The 18,440-nt window shown below is 38.9% G+C and overlaps 1 protein-coding gene across 1 annotated transcript in view; it reads left to right on the top strand.

Annotated features, from left to right (window-relative positions):
• Positions 1 to 14,309, top strand: part of CDH6 (cadherin 6) — a 102,332-nt gene extending 88,023 nt beyond the window's left edge. The window contains exons 9-12 of the mRNA XM_061346683.1: positions 4,957 to 5,078; positions 5,863 to 5,980; positions 6,068 to 6,319; positions 9,913 to 14,309. Of these exons, the coding sequence (XP_061202667.1) occupies positions 4,957 to 5,078; positions 5,863 to 5,980; positions 6,068 to 6,319; positions 9,913 to 10,403 (983 nt within the window). The 3' untranslated portion in view covers positions 10,404 to 14,309. The remainder of the gene's footprint in view (positions 1 to 4,956; positions 5,079 to 5,862; positions 5,981 to 6,067; positions 6,320 to 9,912) is intronic.
• The last annotated feature ends 4,131 nt before the right edge of the window (positions 14,310 to 18,440 follow it).

Below are 18,440 nucleotides of genomic sequence, written 5' to 3'. Positions count from 1 at the left end.
CACCTAAAGAATACTTACTTGACTCCAGCTTTCCTTATTGTGTAGATCTTTTTAAAACTGAAAGCTGATGTGAAACAATACTACTGAGGCAAGCACATGGGGTTATGTGAAAGCATTGTGGACTAGACTTTACAGGAATGACGTTTCTTAATATTTTTGTCCCTCTTCTGAAAGTTTGCACATTTTAATGCTACGCATGTGGTTTTACCATGCCAAACACTGACTTCTGGATGACTGTTAGTCAGGTATTTGTGTTTTTATTAAGTCTAAAGAAGTGATGATAGGTCAAAAGTTGTACACTACAGATAGCTCCTGGACAGGAGAGGAAGAGAAAAACCACCTATAAAGGAAAGAACAGCAAGAATATTTAGGAAGCACAGTTGCATTGACCCCAGCAAAGCTGAAATAATATAAAATATACAAAATTGTATACTACCTGAAAATCAGCTTAGCATCTATATGAAATACTCATTTAGTTCCTTGACTTCACCCCTAAAAAAAGCCCTCTGGCTGGACCATCACAGCCAAACCTCTTGTGTCTGACAGAGGATTCTGTCTTAATTACTCTTCAGTCTGGATCTTTCCAGGCCACAAGAAGCTACTCCCCAGGGTGTGCTTCACTGAGCCTAGACCAAATTTGGCATAACTGGGGTAGATGCCTTCCAAAGGCAATTTTCTTGGTTGAAATACAGCTACTGTTTAAACAAGCCTTGGTCTGATCCAAGCTACTTCACTAATTTTGGTCTCAAGAGACTGGACTGGAAAGCACTACTGCTTAATGTTCCTAGGCAAAACCAGTAATTTCTAGCAAGGCTAGCTGAAGTCCCATTCCATTAAATTCCATCTAATCTCTGATTGCTCTGAGTGACATACTATCACATCAAACTCCAGGTATATTTCACTGAAGTTATCTAAAATAAATATCCAGTTAAGTTACAGGCAGGATGCACAGTCAGATGCATGGGTGCTCCCTTTGATATGGAGAAAAGATAAAGCCATAAGGAGAAACATGTTTCAGTGACAACTGTTCGTGGCTTCATTTTACAGTAGAAAAAAAAAAAGAAAAAAGTACAGAAGTTGTTTGGCCTTTAATTGTCTAGAATTGTCAGTAAGTGTAGATAGCTCCATCAATTTTTTTATTTTTTTATGTTCTTTTACACAGTATGAGATGTAGTGTGCTCAGCAGCCCAGAGAATTATGCTGTGAATGCTGCAGACATATAGCTCCTGAAACACTGGGTCACTACATCTGCCATAGTCAGAAGGCAAACTGGCAATAAAATTCAGTACACAAAGCTACTCATTCACAGCTGCAGAATTACAGCTGATTTACTAGAGAGAATCCCTGGAGTGTTTTTAAATATTCTTTCTTAACACTTAAGGTTAAATCAAACATTGGCAGGACTTCGAGGCTATATTCAGAAAAAGAACTTTAGCAGTTTGGTTGCCGGCTCAACGGAAAGCATATCACTACAGAGATGAATAGATGTAAGCAGTTTGTGGAATCTGTAGAGCTTTTTTTTGGAGATGGAGCCCAGTGGTAATTAAAGGATAATGAAAAAAAATGAAATTACATCAATTAATTTGCAAAAATAATTCGAAAGATGGCAAAAAAAGGATTAAAGATGTGTATATGTATTTTGACTTACACGTCCATTAAGTCAGAAGAAAGGCCCATGCCCATAGAGCATAGAGGGGTTTTATGACATTTCTATCCATTACAGTATCAATTTCAATTGTGAGAATCTTAAGCATGTAGAAGTAAAATGAAAAGATGTGGTTCATGGTTCAAAAAGCAGAAAAGAAAACAATTGTAATTCTTGAGAGGAGAAGAAATACATTTTCCAATATATTTGAATGTATTTGTTAGAAAGATATGCCCTTATAAATTAGTCTTGCCAATAGTCCTGCAACTTCAAATGAATACCTTTGATTTCTGTCTATTATAAAAATTCAAGATTTGTATTGATGCATTTTAGCATCACATTCAGTCTAATTTATCTTATACATAAACTGTTATTTAATACACTGAATGAATTTAGCCCAATGGTTCATATTAGAAAGTGGTTTATGCCTAATTGAATCATATTAACTTCAATGGGACTATGGAGCTTTAAAGCACAATATTTTGTCAAAATGACTGAGCTCTGTAAGACAAATAAACAGTGCCAATTTTGGAGAAGGCTTTTTCAGATGTATAAAAGTATGATAAACACAATAATAGGACTTTTATTAAAGCCTAACTCAACAAGCTACTATAATGAATGCTTGTAGAAGCATAGAGTCTTAGATCGGCTGTATTTTATTACACTTTTTTTCCCATTTGAATTATTGGTTAAAATGCATTCATAAACTATATTAATATGGGTAGGAAATTAACATAGCAAAACTCAGTGTGAGCCCTTATGAAATGGAGGAGGGATGTGTTTATTTTAAATGAAACTAATTTCAATCACACTCATTCCCTTATAGATTTCACTCTCTCACATTCTCACACCCACATATTCCCAGGCACGGAGGTGTGTATGTCTGGGTGACCTGGACTAGGCAATTTTTATGTCATGTAGAGCACAAAAGACAGAGATTGAGTCCTGACAAAGCCTTTTGATTTCCCTTTGACTGGCGTTGACAAAATGGTTTGGGGGCCGATCTGGTACCTTTTAGGAGTCAGTGGTGCCTTTTGTCTCAGAATATTGACTATTTCACCATTCTAGCCAGCTCCTAGGCAAAATTGCTGCCTGTTGCCTTTCTTCTTTATTTCTTCATGAAATCTTCAGGACTAAAGCCTGTCTCACCCCAACAGGGAAAAGAATGGTGCAACAGGATAAGGAGTGGTCTATGCAATCTGGTGCATTTCCAAAGTTTTTCATTTTTATTTTGAAAGATCACAATATTTTCTTGAGTATTTTATGCTCAAGAATATCCTTGTCAAATTCAAACTTTTGGCACTATACAGTCTCTATAGGGAAAAAAACATGCTTACATGTGGGGATCTGCAGATTCTATATAGTGCTTCTGTTCTTCAATGATATCTTTTAATGTTAACTTTAGAATATCCAAATCAATTCACAACAGATTAGAAAATATTTGTGATCACAGCCACAGTTGCTATTTATATAACATAATGATATATACTCCATCCCTGGCAGTGTTCAAGGCCAGGTTGGACGAAGCCTTGGGTGAGATGGTTTAGTGTGAGGTGTCACTGCCCATGGCAGGGGGGCTGGAACTAGATGATCTTAAGGTCCTTTCCAACCCTAACTATTCTATGATTCTATAAAATATATGAGATATTGTTGTGGTTTAACCCCAGTCAGACAGCTTGTTCACCCACTCCCCCCTCCTTCTTGCCCTCCCCCTACTCCTGGAGGGATGGAGAGGAGAATCAGAAAGAATGCAACTCCCACGGGTTGAGATAAGAACAGTTTAGTAACTAAGGTATGACACAAATCATTACTGCTACCACCAATAATAGTAACGGTAAAGGAAATAACAAGGGAACAGAATGCAACACCTCATCACCATGCTACCGATAAGTCACCCCCCCAGCCCGACCAAGCACCGACCGATACCTCCTCCAACCCTGCAGTCCACCTGCCCTTCCGGGGAACTCTCCCAGTTTCTTCCTGGGCATGACGTGCTGTGGTATGGAATACTTCTTTGGTCAGTGTGGGTCAGGTGTCCTGTCTTTGCTTCCTCCCGGCTCCCCTCCTCCCTGGCAGAGTACGAGGCTCACAAAGTCCTTGGCCAAACCAAAACATCATTTTTATCAGCTCTGTTCCCAGCCCGAATGTCAAAACACAGCACTGCACCAGCTACCAAGAAAGAGAAAAATGACTGCTACTGCTAAACCCAGGACAGATATATATTATATATATATATATATATAATATATATATAAAACATAATTATGATAGCTTAAGGAACTGTGTCCCGAGATTTGTAAGGGACAGAATATTATATACGAGGTGGAAAGGGAAAAAGAAAGTCACTCAATCCAATCTTCACAACTTTTCATTCTTCCTGTTAAGGAAGGGACTGGTGAAGCAGTGGTGAAGCAGGACCTTCAATACTGTATTCAGTGTTGGACCCTTCACTACAAGAGAGACATTGAGGTGTTGGAACAGGTCCAAAGAAGGGCAACAAAGCTGGTGAAGGATCTGGTGCACAAGTCTAATGAGGAATGGTTGAGGAAACTGGGGTTGTTTAGTCTGGAGAAGGCTCAGGGGGACCTTATAGCTCTCTACAACTACCTGAAAGGAGGATGGAGCATGGGGGTGGCTGGTCTCTTTTCCCAAGTAACGAGTGATAAGAGATAATGGCCTCAAGCTGTGCCAGGGGTGGTTTAGAATGGATACTGGAAAAGATTTATTCACCAAAAAGGTAGTCAGGCATTGGAACAGGATGCCAAGGGAAGTGGTAGAATCACCATTCCTGGAAGTGTTCAGGAAACGTGTTGACAAGGCCCATACAGACATGGGCTTGGCAGTCCTGGGCTTGGCAGTCCTGGGGTAATAGTTGGACTTGATGATCATAAAGGTCTTTTCCAACCTAGTTGTTTCTATGATTCTATGAATATGTTCTAGAAACTTTGTTGCCACAGAACTGTATTAGGTTAATAAATAAATTATTTCATTCCAGAATTATATTTATGTGCATGTAGATTTCACACATGCATTCATAATCATTTGGAACATTCAAAAGAATTTGTAAATCCAGGACTCCCACCCAATCTTAAATGCATAGTTTACACAGAATCAGAGTAATGATAACACAGCATGATTTGTGGAATTAACCCCATAATGCATTCCCAAGAAATCAATAGAATATGAGTGGAGTGTTGTGACTTAAGACAATTTAAGGCACTGAGCCCGTAAGTCTGTCCTTTTCTTCTCCAGCACTGAGTCAGTAGCTGGGCTAAATAAAATCTTTCATCTTTCTGATTTTACCATTTCAGACAACCCAAAACAAAGCAGCCGTGTCCCAGTGTTCATTAAGGTTTTGGATGTAAATGACAACGCTCCAGAGTTTGCCATGTTTTATGAGACCTTTGTCTGTGAAAATGCAAAGGCAGAACAGGTATGATGCTTACTTGCAACAAGAAAGTGTACCAAATTATTTGAGTTTTGCTACTACTCTTTTATCGCCTCATCAAGAGGTATACTTTGCATTGCATTACATTGTTGGGATTGCAAAATTAAACTAAAGAGTGCCTGCACAGTATCTGATTACACTTAGTATTCTTGCAGGTAATGTGACAATATGTTTTAGACTGCTGTTTTCTGTACTGCACCTGTTACCCCTGATTCATTTTTATTCTGTAATTTTATGCTTTATTAAGGCACCTCCACTACCTCCTTCAAGTTTCAGGTTTGTATTTGTTACAGGTCCTGTCTGTGATATAACTATTTCCTGCCATATAATTTTCACGCTACCAGTCCTATTGCTAAATGGTTCAAAGTAGCAGATAATTTGGAAGATTCAGACAAACAATTACTGTGACATGAGATTTGGGTAGTCAGCTTGGACTGTCTCACCATTTATCTCTATTTCTTGTCACATACAAAGGTTTGCTACCCATCTGGAGGGGCATCAGCTCGAGACTGCTCTTGAATTCAATATGATTTTCCTTCCAACTTTCAAATTCATTGTGTTACAGGCTGGTGGTATGGGCTACAATAGTGTGGTGATCCTAAATAGCATCAGCAGCACATGGATCATTTTTATTAAGCTAGCCATAGCAGCATCAGCTGCCTTAAAGCAGAAGAAAAAATAAAAATATATAATAAGATTGCTTTACAGTCATAAAGTACATAAATAACATTTATTGATTTTGAAGATAATTTTGTTCTTATTGTTTCAGCTGATACAAACACTAAGTGCTGTTGATAAAGATGACTCTTACAGTGGACATCAGTTTTCATTCTCCTTAGCTCCTGAGGCAGCCACCACCTCAAACTTCACACTGCAGGACAACAGAGGTGAATTTCTTGGAAGATTCTTCTTTATTAACTCATCCTTGCTTTCAGTCTTCAGATGAAGATTTAACGCATGCTTTGTGTTTCCAGACAACACAGCAGGGATTTTCACCCGAAAAAACAGATATAACCGGCATGAAATGAGTACCTACTTCTTGCCAGTGGTAATATCAGACAATGACTACCCTATCCAAAGCAGCACTGAAACAGTGACTATTCGAGTATGTGCTTGTGACTACCGAGGAAAGATGTTGTCCTGTAATGCTGAAGCCTTGATTCATCCCACCGGTCTAAGCACTGGGGCTCTTATTGCCATTCTTCTCTGTATCATTATATTACTTGGTAAGTAGCTCAGAGGCATTTTCTTCTTTTCATGGTTATTTTGCATTGCTACAAGTGATTATAACAAGGCTAGGACAAGAACAAAGCAAAGACATCCTTCTTTTATCCTTTTTTTTTTTTATTATTGTACTTCCTCCTCTGAGGACTGCTTACACATATGGTGTGCAAGAACACATCTAAGATATTTAGGAGTTTGCAATGTCAAAACAAGAGGAGGCAAATGAGCTCCACCCTCTGGTCAATGGAAAGAGACAGGCACTCTTAGAGAGACACTGATCCCATCCCCATATTGCAATCTGAGGTGGACCAGACTAAACCAATGCAGCTATTTCTTGCTGACCACAGAAGGAGGACAGGTAACTCCATTCAAAAAAATTAACTTCTCACATGTAAACTGAGGAGAAACAAGTCTCAGGGCTTCTGTTCTGCTGAAAAACAATGCTGAAATGGAGTGGCTACTAAAGCACTCCCTCGAAAGCTCTAGAGTCCTTCTTTTCAAACACCTGCAAATGTGAACAAGTTGGACCCTGAATGTGGAGGATATACAGATCTCTGGATACAGCACTTACAGGTGGTCAACTTCTTTTTTTCAAATAAAAATAAAGACAGATTGCAAAATCTCTCACATTCCTTTCAGGTTTCACCCATTTTACACAGGAGAAACAGTCCCTTGGCCATTATCCAAAGTCTGTTCATCTGGGGAGAACTGCATGATACAACACTGGCAGCTCTCAGGGAGATGATGTTAGTCACCTTTAATATCTGGCCAAGAAAGAAGGGAGTCAGGCCACTTTTATAGCAGTAGTGCCAAGCAGGGGAGAAAACATTTCCTCAGTGATTCTGCTTCTTTCTACTATACTCATATTTCCCTTCGACATGTTCATCACCATTGTAGAATCATCCTGATCTTTACTATTAGCAAATTTTCCTCTCTAGTGATGAGTTAAAGACTATGTTGTGATTCACAGACTTTGGCAATATAGTCATGGTTTGCGCAAATAAGCACTATCCCATTTTCATAAAAGATTCCCACAATAACAGTCTTACCCTTAATTCACCATTAAATTAATTTTTCAAAACGTCATATCATTTCCTCCAAGAGCTGAGATCACTTTGTATCAAGCTGCTTACCAGAAAAAGAAATCTAATTCTGCAGGTAGTCTTGCACTTGTTAATACAACTGTGCTCATCAATATCAATCTGACATTAAATGATTTCGTGTTTTATGTCAATTGAAAATAAGTGATTCTGTGTGCTAAGCAGCACTTTATGTCTATTATTGCTCACGCCACCATGCACCATAAGCAGATTTTCAATTAACTCAGCAATATAATTTTCTATTTTCAGACTAGTTGCAGGGTTTAAATGTGCAACCACTGCTGAGTGTAAAACAATACTCTGGGCAGACCCAAACCACAGCTTAAAGGTTAGCAGCAACAAAAAATGCCTGGTTTAGTTGCAGTTTAAGTAAGTCTAGCAGCTTATCAGGAGACCTCAGATACTGTTAAACACTGACATGCAAATAAAGATTATGTGCTTTAACATAGAACTTCTAATGTTTTGGGCTTTTTTTGCCTGCAAGTTCAGCACAAAATAAAAAAAAATAATCCAAGTATCAGAGAAATCGCATAATCAAAGTCTCATCCTTGCATATTCTGAGTAGCACCTTTTTTTGTTGATGATACTTCAGCAACCTTTCCACATAAAAGCTATCATTCCTATGATATTATTCTCAGATAGTTCTACTGATCACTATCCTGGGTGCCCATATAAAATTGAGGCTATGTTTCTCAAGTTCTCAAAATTTTCTCCAGCTTTCTCTGTTTTCTCACATAGACCTTTCTCCAGTCCTCCTATGTAGTGTCACAGCTTTATGCTCTTAAGGAAAAGAATTCTCTCTTACTGCATTTTTACACAGCAGCACAAAGAAACATCACTCAGATTAGGACCCTTGCATAACACCGTAAGTAAATCCTCATCATTAGGATGAGAGCCTGAAGCTTTCACTATCTGAAACACTTCAGTTTCACCACCTTACTTATTTCCTTTCAACTCATTAACTGATGTTTTCCCTTACTCACACTATTCCTATGGTAAAGACACAACAGGAATTAGAGCACTTTTCTCCTTTATCCTGTCTTGCTGGAATCCCTCTATAGTCAGTCAACTGAGAGCAAGAGTGTGAGACTCTTACACAACATGCTTGAGCACACCTACAGATAACATCTTGCTCTAAGCAATCCTGCAGGGGAACCCATCATTAAAATAAAATAAATAGTCTTTTTGTCTGTTGGTGGAAGCTAAAACAGACAGGTTTCAATGGGCTAAAATTTTGTTTGAGGGATGACCTTAGTCCTTGGCATTGCCTTAGAAAGATTATAAATGAGGAAGGTACTGTCAAAAAAAAAAAGAAAAAGTCTTTAATGGTTACTGTGCTTTGACTCACACACCGTTTTAGAAACACATTATGTGAAAGATAATTTTGATCCACGTTATAATCTCATATCAATGAGCTTAGGTATTTTCTGATTTGCTTTGCTTTCCTATGAAAGAGTTATAAAGACTGAGAGATGTGCCTTTTCTTGGAGTTTACACAGTAGAGCTGAAATACTGGGCACTGTGGACCTCAGACTACCAAAGCAACAGTGACAGTAGCAATACATTCATGCTCCTTTCTGCTGCTCATTTATAAATATCCAGCCTTTCAGCAACCTAAAGTAGAATCCAGATAAGAAATCTGAAATTAGCATCTGAAGAACATGAACTGTTGAACATATCCCCTTCTTCCCTCTGTGTCTACTTCTCCATCAGTACCAGGATTATTACTGAGTAAAAAATATTTAAATTTGGATCTTGGCCTTGGAGAGTGTTCCTGCCCTTCAAATAAATTAAAAATACATATATACACACATACACCTTAGAATGAAAGGCATAAAATACCTGTTCGAGAAATCTCATGCTTTTGTCAGATTAAAATATACCATTACCATATCTCATCAGTCTAAGATTTAAGCCATTATACTTTTTAAGGTGATGTACGTTGTAAAAACATGCCAGTGAAGTTAATAAAACTTGGACCTTGCGATGTCTGAAAATCCTCTCCAAATCTTTTTCTAGAGGAGGATAGATTTACTTATCTTGAAATGCAGCTTTGCTAACCTTTTGCCATAGTCCAGTAGGTACTAGCTTTGTCCATAGAACAAGTTGCATCTTCTCCCAGGGGTTCAAGGTAAATAACATCTGATGCTACTTACTTTGAAGAAAGTATTTCTTCCTTCCTAGCTCTCATGAAACTAGTTCTGTTCTCAAGGCAACAGAACTACTCGGTAAAAATGGGCCTACTGACAAAAACACACTCCACTTGGCTTCTTACAAGCTTGACATCCCCTTTCTTCTAGTGCACATCTATGCCATTTCATCTCCCAAGGTACTCCCAGAGCATACAAAGCCTGAAAACCTGATGTGCACATTTGCAGTATTGCAAAACATCTTTTAAAACTTCATATTCAAGCAGAGGCACAGCATTTCTTCTGGATTTTAATGGATTTAGGGATTAACCTTTCCCTTTCTCTTCCTGTTACTTTTGTTTCCAGTTACAGTGGTGCTTTTTGCAGCACTGAGAAGGCAGCGGAAAAAAGAGCCTTTGATTATTTCGAAAGAAGACATCAGAGACAACATTGTCAGTTATAATGATGAAGGTGGTGGAGAGGAAGATACCCAGGCATTTGATATAGGCACGCTGAGAAATCCTGAAGCCATAGACGATAATAAATTCCGCAGAGACATTGTGCCGGAAACACTTTTTATGCCACAGCGGACTGCCACAGTGCGAGATAACACGGATGTCAGAGATTTCATTAACCAAAGGTTAAAGGAAAATGATATAGATCCAACGGCACCCCCGTACGACTCGTTAGCAACCTACGCGTACGAAGGTAATGGTTCTGTGGCGGAGTCCCTCAGCTCCTTGGAGTCGGTGACTACAGATGGAGATCAGGACTATGATTACCTCAGTGACTGGGGACCTCGGTTTAAAAAGCTGGCAGATATGTATGGCACAATGGACAGTGACAAAGACTCTTAATGTGTTGCCTTTTTTCTCTTCTTTTTTGTTTCCATTCCTCATTTTCAGAAACAGCATTGAGAAATGTGAGGTGGCTATTTTTTTCTATTTCTCCAGAGCCGTGTGAAAGGGTTCTCTGGTTCTACCCACTCAAATTGTCTACTGATTGCAGTCTGTGTGGATCAGCCATCAGAAAACTTTTTCTAGCATCAGTTTATGAGCTTCCAAGAGGCAGAATTCTTATTTTTCACTGCATCCAGTTTACCAAGCCAATCTTAGAGGCACGGCAGTATTGGAGGGGAAAAAAAGGATCCGATGGGAGCAATGTTTTTACTCATTCTGCTTATATTGTAAATTGGAATATACTACTATTTAAGCTCACTTGCTCTTTTTACTTGTATTCAGACTATTCAGCTCAGATGACTGCTCTGTTGATTGTGTATTGCACATCCCAATGTAATGAGGTACCCTAGTTTACCCTATGTATTATAGCCAAAAGTAGTGGTGATGGAATGAAGGTTTTTTTATACAGGTAGAGTAAGCTGAGACAAAAAAAACATCAAACATGCATTTTTCTCATTAGAAGGGTAGAAAGGCCTAATGGTCATTCAAACCTAAGTGTTTTTCTAGGACTTGTCATTGCCCCCAGTGCACTGAATCATACTATCACACACATATATATAGTTCATTGACCGCTATGTATATATTCTTCTGACCTAGCATTGCTGGAGAGATGTGTGTGCGTGCATGTGTGTGTGATGAGTAGCCCCAATATCTAATTCTTAGATTATTTCCCAGTTCTAACCCAGACTTGCCTTGTGATATGGGGAAAATCACCTAACTCAACCCCAGATTAGATCATGACTTGGAGGAAGGAGCAGATCATAACTTCGTTTTTCTTTGTACTTCTTTAGTCAGTCTTCACCTGCACATCAGTTTAGTGATGGCCACTGCACTTGGGGAGGTGAGAGTCAGGCTTTTTGTATTCAGCCTGTTCTCACATGGAGGAGAGGAGTGGTAGTCTCAAGGGGATTGGCACCCACTGGGACAAAAGGAGCAGCTGCAAAGGAGGAAAGAGTGCTTATTTTGTCCTGATCTTCCCCTGTCTGGATGCCCAGGGTGGATCCCTGACTGACTCTTTGTCTAGTTTTGCTGTCTGTAAAGAGGTGAAATAATGCCTACCTCATCAGGATATTGCAAGAATTATATAAGTCATTTGGAAAACGTTTTAGAGATGGAAAATGCTGGTATTCTGCCAGATGAAGTAATGTATCATGCTTTTGGGTGGTTGTTTAATTTCCAGAGTCAAGTCCTGTATGCACAAGTAAGTGAGAATCAGTTGTCAACAGCCTGAAAAGTAGGGTCTGTAACTATAGCTTTTTTTTTTTTTTTTTTTTTTTTTTTTATTAACCTATTTAGCCAGGGTTGTTAAAGACTCACCAAAAGGTAAAAATTTAATCACAAGTCTCTCTGTGTAAGTTCGTTTATCCACTTTGCCAAGCTACGTAATTTTGGTCCAAGGATGGGGTGAGGGAAGATGCTGCAGTCTCAGGCCAAAGCAGGGTGTTTTTTATAGCTTGCACACCATTCAGTATCTCTGCTGGTCTGTCAAATGCATGCAGTTGCTGCTTTTGAAATCCAGCCATCTAGAAGAGGTTATTTGGAGGAAATCCTAAGGGACTGCCATGGGACATCCAATTCCAGGAGCTAAAAGCCACCCTAAGTCCCAAAGCAGGGACACAGCCCATGACACTGTGCCAAGGAAAGAAGGAAGATTTTTTTTTTTTTTAATATACCTCATACGTAACTAATCTCATTTATTTAATTTTGAAACAGTATTTAATACCAGTATCATAGGCAGGGATCTATTTTCCTCCTCTCCTGAATCTTAAGTGAATCAGTTTAAAAATTAAACAACAACCAAATTTACTCTAAATAGAGAGAAGGGGAAAAAGTTAATAAAGAGAAAATTAAAAGGGATTAAAAATTAATCCCTGGAATTCATTACTCGTAGGCATTTAAATAGAAGGAGCAGTAAAATTCACAAGTATTAGACTTCTACAAACATGACAACATAATTTCAGGTTTTGTGAAACAGTCCCAGTGAAGAGGACGAGCCAGCCATGTGGCAGTGCCCTACTGGGACTGAGAAGAACAATTCTGCAGTGGAAAGCACTGCACATTTGTAGGTTTAGGGCAAAGCAGCTAATGGTTTGCTGATGCCCAGCATGACAGGTAGGTGGATGTTCAGTGTGGAGGAGTCCAGTGTTTCAAAGGATCCTGAACAGCCCCTGGTCTCCCTGATGTAGGCCTCTTACGGTGCTTCAGTCCAGCAGAACAAAGTGCCCAACTCTATTGCTTAGGGAGGCTGAGCCTGCTGCACCTGTCACAATGGCAGTGGAACAACGAGGTCTTTATTATGTCCTTCTGTGGGCCTTTCAGTAATTTAAGATGATAAAAGCCTTTGAAAGTCTAGCCCTTCATGGCTTCCTTGAAATCAGAACTTCCAGGAGGCAACCTGTCCAAAACCTGGCTCTGGCACATACAGGAGGGACCATCTGGATTTCAGATAAGTGGAGGAGCAACAGATGCTCAGCACCACCTGCCATATGTCCCTCACTTTGGGCTGCTTTCCTCATTCACTCAATGGAGACTGTAACCCTAGGGAGCTCTTCCCAGTGGCTTTGTCTCACCCTTCACTGCCTGGCGTTGCCTTGAGCTGAGAGCCCAGCTGGACACCCGAAGTGAGCCAGTGCCTCTTCCTCTCCTCACGTTCTAAGGAAACAGAGTTGCTCCTGGAGGGAATGACAGAGGTGGCTGTGAAACTGCATGCATATTTGGCCCTGCAAGCCACCCCCAGCTCACAGGGAAGAAGGGTGCTTGACTTGTCACTGTCATCTGATTGAAGACAGACCTTACGCCCTGAAAGGGCTGGGCCATCCTGCAGGTCAACTTTCATTAGTCATTCTTTGGAGTGGAATAAAGACAACAGGAGGATCACTTACCTCCTTGTAACTAGTTTCCTATGTTCGTACAGTGGTTTTGTCTGATTTAGTGATTGTTAGTAGCAGTCCAAGTGCAAGTTTCATTTGGGTTTTTTCCTTTTTAACTGAAAGCTGTTTTGCTCTTGTCCATTGCGTGGTGCGGTAAGTAATAGAGTGGCTAATCACACCTCTTTTGTAAATATATTACATAGAAAATTGTTATGTCACCACAAATATGGTGCCTGAATAGCAAATTTTCTTCTAAGAAAATTCAAGGCAAACTTGCAACCAAATTATTATTTATGCACCTAGGTTTTAAGGTCTATTTTTTCCTGCAAATTAGACAGATTTAGCATCTCTCACACAGCAAGAAGAGTTCAATTCTGTCTTTTCTTCTTGCTTGGCAGTACCACAAAGTGCAATTTATAAAATCAGTACTGCATATTAAATATTGAAAGTGCCATATTGCAGTGAATACAAAGCTTTGCAGTAGTATTTCTTCGTACTTTGTAGCATGCCAGAGTAATAGATAATAGAAATGAGTATTTAACAATGCTTTAACACAGTGTTAGAATTGTCATTTATAGATAAACAAATGTTAGACTATGGGCTATGAAGTGTTTTTCAAGGCTGTTTTAAGCCTTATTTTCTTACAACCACATCTATTTAAGAAGAAGAGATATTACTAAGAAGCTTCGTTAAGCCAGGTAGAGAGATGAGCAATGCAGCTGGCTTTCAATTTGGAAAAACATCTGATCTAACAGGGGACCTATGAAAAGATACCAAGGAATTCAGTGGAGTTAACACAAAACAGGTGCATGTTTACATGGGGCACTTTTCTGCTACGGCAGAACAATAACCTCTTTACACTTGAAATGGAAAAAGGTTTCTAATATAGCTATTTCATCTCAGCTCTCAAAACAGCCACTTTATTCTATAAAAATGATTTATTTTTTTTTTACTCCAGAATAATATTTCAGGTTGAAACTGATTCTATCCCATAGCAGCACTAGTAGGGAGAGACACAGCAGCACATGCCTCCAATGTTGTGCCAGGAAATCTCTCTATGTAGAGAAGTGCTTGAAAAATAGCTGATACAGAAACCTCCAGCGACCTCTGGACAAGGGAATTTGGGGTTCCCACATGGTCCTACCAATAGCACCACAGGACTGGGATGTGTTCCCAAACCTGACATAGATGAAGATGTGTCTAACCATGACAAAAACAAGTTGTTTGTGGTTTTGAAGTTATTGCTGGTGAAATAAATGCTGGGAAATATTCTGAGTAGAAGAACAACACTCCACCTGTACCAAGACATATATTTTCTAAATTTGTCCTAAGAAGCAGATATATTTTTCTGACTTTTTTACTTTTTTTTTTTTTTTTCGGTTTTCAGGTCTTATTTCACTTTATGGACAGGTGCTTCCTAGCTGTTAAACAGGAATGGGAGAGGCAACCTTCAAATAATGCACTTTTAGAAGTACTAGGCTACATTACAAGGCACAACATTTCCATTTCTCTGTCAGAAAACAAACAGAAAAGTCCCACAAAGCCCAACTAACTGAATATCTGTAGTACCATAAAAAGCAGAATAGTCATAAAGAAGTAGAGCAGGGAGAAATGGCTTTGGAAATGTTTGTCTGCACATGTACAGTACAAATAAAAAGAAGAGAAATGATGAACATTGGAAGCTGGCCATATTTCAAAACCAGACATCCATTTTGAGCAGGACCAATGGTGCACAGTCATTTCTAACACTTCCAGATTTCCTACAGCAGCCAGAGGGAGACTTGCATGGATAGGAAGAAAGACATCATCTTTTTTCAGACCAAGAAAATTAAATCTAGGCCATTTACATGCAGATCTCGGGGAAAGTTCCTTTGTCTTGATTATTATTAAAAAATGTTAGATATCTGCAGCTGCTCTAGCTTGAGGGCCTTCTGCAGGGTGAATTACAGATAGTGAGCAGGTAACTTTGCAAACACCACTGTGTTAGCTCTTCCTGCCACCATCTGTTTTAAATCTCTCCATGCTTCCTTTGGCTATATAAGTAGTACTGAAGTGTTTCGGAAGACCACGGATTCTGCCAGCTCCTGCCTATTTGTGTTTCAATTAGCAGTGCAGTCTGAGCTCCCTTATCAAATGAGAGGTGGCAAATTAACAGTCATTGCACTAGTTCCATTAAGTATGAACTATGTTGCAAGTTGTGAAAGGCAGGGCTTTTTTTCCAAACTCCCCAGACCTGTGAAACATCAGCCTCCTTCAATAAATGTCAAAGCTACATTTTCAGTTCAGTCTTCAGAAAGACTTGTTTTCTTAGAGATTTTTTCTGTACTTAAAAAGGAACAAAGGCATATTTAATGTCTACAGCTGCATGCATTGGTCCAGAAGGAGGAAAAAAACCCACAGCAGCCACATAATTTTTTGATGTAGCTTTACATCTCCCCTCAGTAGTTTTATTTAGTCAAAGCTGAAACAATCTTGATGCTGTCCATCATTTCACACACAATACTACACTTTTGATCCCAGACTTGCATCTGTCATACACTAAACACCTACCTGAACAGTTCATAAAATTCAGCAGTAGGTATCTAAAAGCCATGTCTGGGGTTACAGGGAGTGCAAGTCAGAGAACTGCGAATTTCAGGAACAACAGAAAATTAATTGACAAGGGGATGGGAGGGAGGTAGTCAGTCACACACAAAGCAGGTCCATGGCACTGAAAAGCCACAGAGCTGTCACATTATGCATAGAGTTACTGGATTTCAAAGAAGTATTTACAGAACCTGCTTTTTTTTTTTCCCCATGCATGTTTTTTGGTTTTAGGAAAAAAAAAAAGGAACAAAAATATTAGGAGCTGCTAACTTCAAATTTCTCCTTCCATGAAGTCAATTTGACAAATTGAAGCATATGTCCAGCATATAGAGAAATCCTTTCCACTCCCATGAGCTTTTGACCTTTCCTATGAGACTGCACTATTTATGTAAATATATCTGGAGACACTTTCTATAAGCTTTTAGTTTTCTATGGTCTATTACCTTAGTGTTTATTAAAGAAACAAATGTATAGAATTATTAAGCATTCAGGTGAACACAACAAAGAAACGACACTGCAAACACAAAATTGTTGTGGATTTTGACACGTAAAAATTTCTTCAGAATCACTGTACTGTTTTAATTCTGTGAATACATTCATTGCTTTGAAAAATTAAAAGAAAGGCCTTATAATAAATGCTACGTGCATCTTAACTGTGTTGCTGAGCGAAATCCATTTGGCAAACTCCTATTGCGATCTGTGATTTTTAAACCCTTAAAATAAATGCTTTTCGGTATTGATTTTTTTTTAATTAAAAAACTTCCAAGCATAAATTGAAACTGATGCCTCCACCTGAGAAGATTTACTTGCTGGCATGCTCCAGGCACACAATCCCCGGTGATGCCATCCCTGGTTGTGCCAAGGGAGTCTCAGCATCAGATGGATCTGGTCACCGCTCAGCCTAGGGGGACATTTGCATGCTATAAGATTTTTGTCACCCAAGAGATTTACACCTAGAAGCTTCCCTGTGCTGCAAAGGGATCCATGCTGGAACAATTCTCTCTCCTGCAGCGTGGATGGGCAATTCATGATGGTCAGATGGCAAGTGTGCACTCTCTCCCTTATGTTTCCTGTTCACTGTACTGGCTTCTTTTTGGGGGTTGGGGGACAAGTTAAAATGAAATTCAAGGATTTAATGAGGAACCAATTTGAACAAAAATTTCTCACAGACAGAATGAATTTGCCTTTTCGCAAATTGATTTTTGTAACAAGTTATTTATATGATATTACTTAATAAATTGTTTTTTTCTAACTCGCTTTTTTTTTTTTTTTTCTAATTTCATGTTTTATGTTTACAACACTATCACAGAAATAAGCAGCAGGAATCCTGGTTATCCACATACTGAGTCATGGTCCAGGCTCTGCAACCCTCCATGTCTATTGAGGCCCTGAGTGTCAGAAGCAGAACAGAAGGACCCTACCCCTTTTATTTACATGAAAGAGGAATCTGCTGTATTTCTTATCTTATTTGATTGACTATCAAAAAGCACCTCAATCACAAAGAAAAGTTAACTAAAGGCTGGCATTTCATTCAGAAAACGTTTGATTCTCAGACTAATTTACCAGATTTATCTATGTAACTCTCCCCCAACAAACAACACATGAAACACAATCCATCCCCATATTCATCTCTCCTTGGTGCTCCCAAAGTCACCACAGAGGCAAGTTAGCCACTCAAGTCTATAGTTTCTTTCTTTAAAAACACTTAATCAGTCCTTGTTGAACTTCAAGGACAGCTCGTACAAGGAAACTGAAGAAAAGAACAATACATTTAATTGATGCTTTAATACTTGCAGAAAAATTGCAGGAATGATCACTTACATGAGCAGACAAGTGAATTCTGTGTTGGCCCTTCCAGTTTTAATCTCTGATAGTGTTACCTTTGATGTACATGAAGTCCAAATTCCTTGGATAAGGTACAAACTTTTTAAAATCTAAAAAGTACATATTCGCAGCTAAAGCCTTTGAAGCCTTTCCTTTTTCTTATCACCACTAGTACATATTTCCCCATTTTTAGCACAGACAGCTATCTAACAATTAAGCACCCTCTATATTTTCTATTCTCAGAACTGACTAACAGGTTCACAGTGGCTGTTTGTCCCCACATCAGATCCCCAAGAATCTGTGTCCCTCCAACCAGAAACGCTGATTTCCTTATTCCCCACAAATTTAAAAGCAAACATTAGCATTGTCAGGAGTGCTCCATCGCTATTCAGAATCACTCTAGTACTCATCATGCACTTTTAAACTTGGCAAACCAGAGAGAAAGCCATGTGTATTTTTACTAGCTGTGGAGATAAGACACTCATGTCCTGATAGGACCTTATAATGTATCTTACTCTATTTAAACAAAAGAGAAAAAACTTACAAGGATCAAGGGGATGTGCTGACCTAAATCTTAAAAAAATACTTTCGGGTGGTTCCTCCTTAATATGTATGTATGTGTGTGTACACATACATACATATATATATATATATA

This window comes from Neopsephotus bourkii, unplaced genomic scaffold (assembly GCF_033783945.1).
Source record: "Neopsephotus bourkii isolate Nb327-2 ecotype Australia unplaced genomic scaffold, CSIRO-AGI_Nbou_v1 NB_272, whole genome shotgun sequence".
Classification (NCBI taxonomy): Eukaryota; Metazoa; Chordata; class Aves; order Psittaciformes; family Psittacidae; genus Neopsephotus; species Neopsephotus bourkii.
This window is presented reverse-complemented; position numbering and strand designations above follow the sequence as displayed.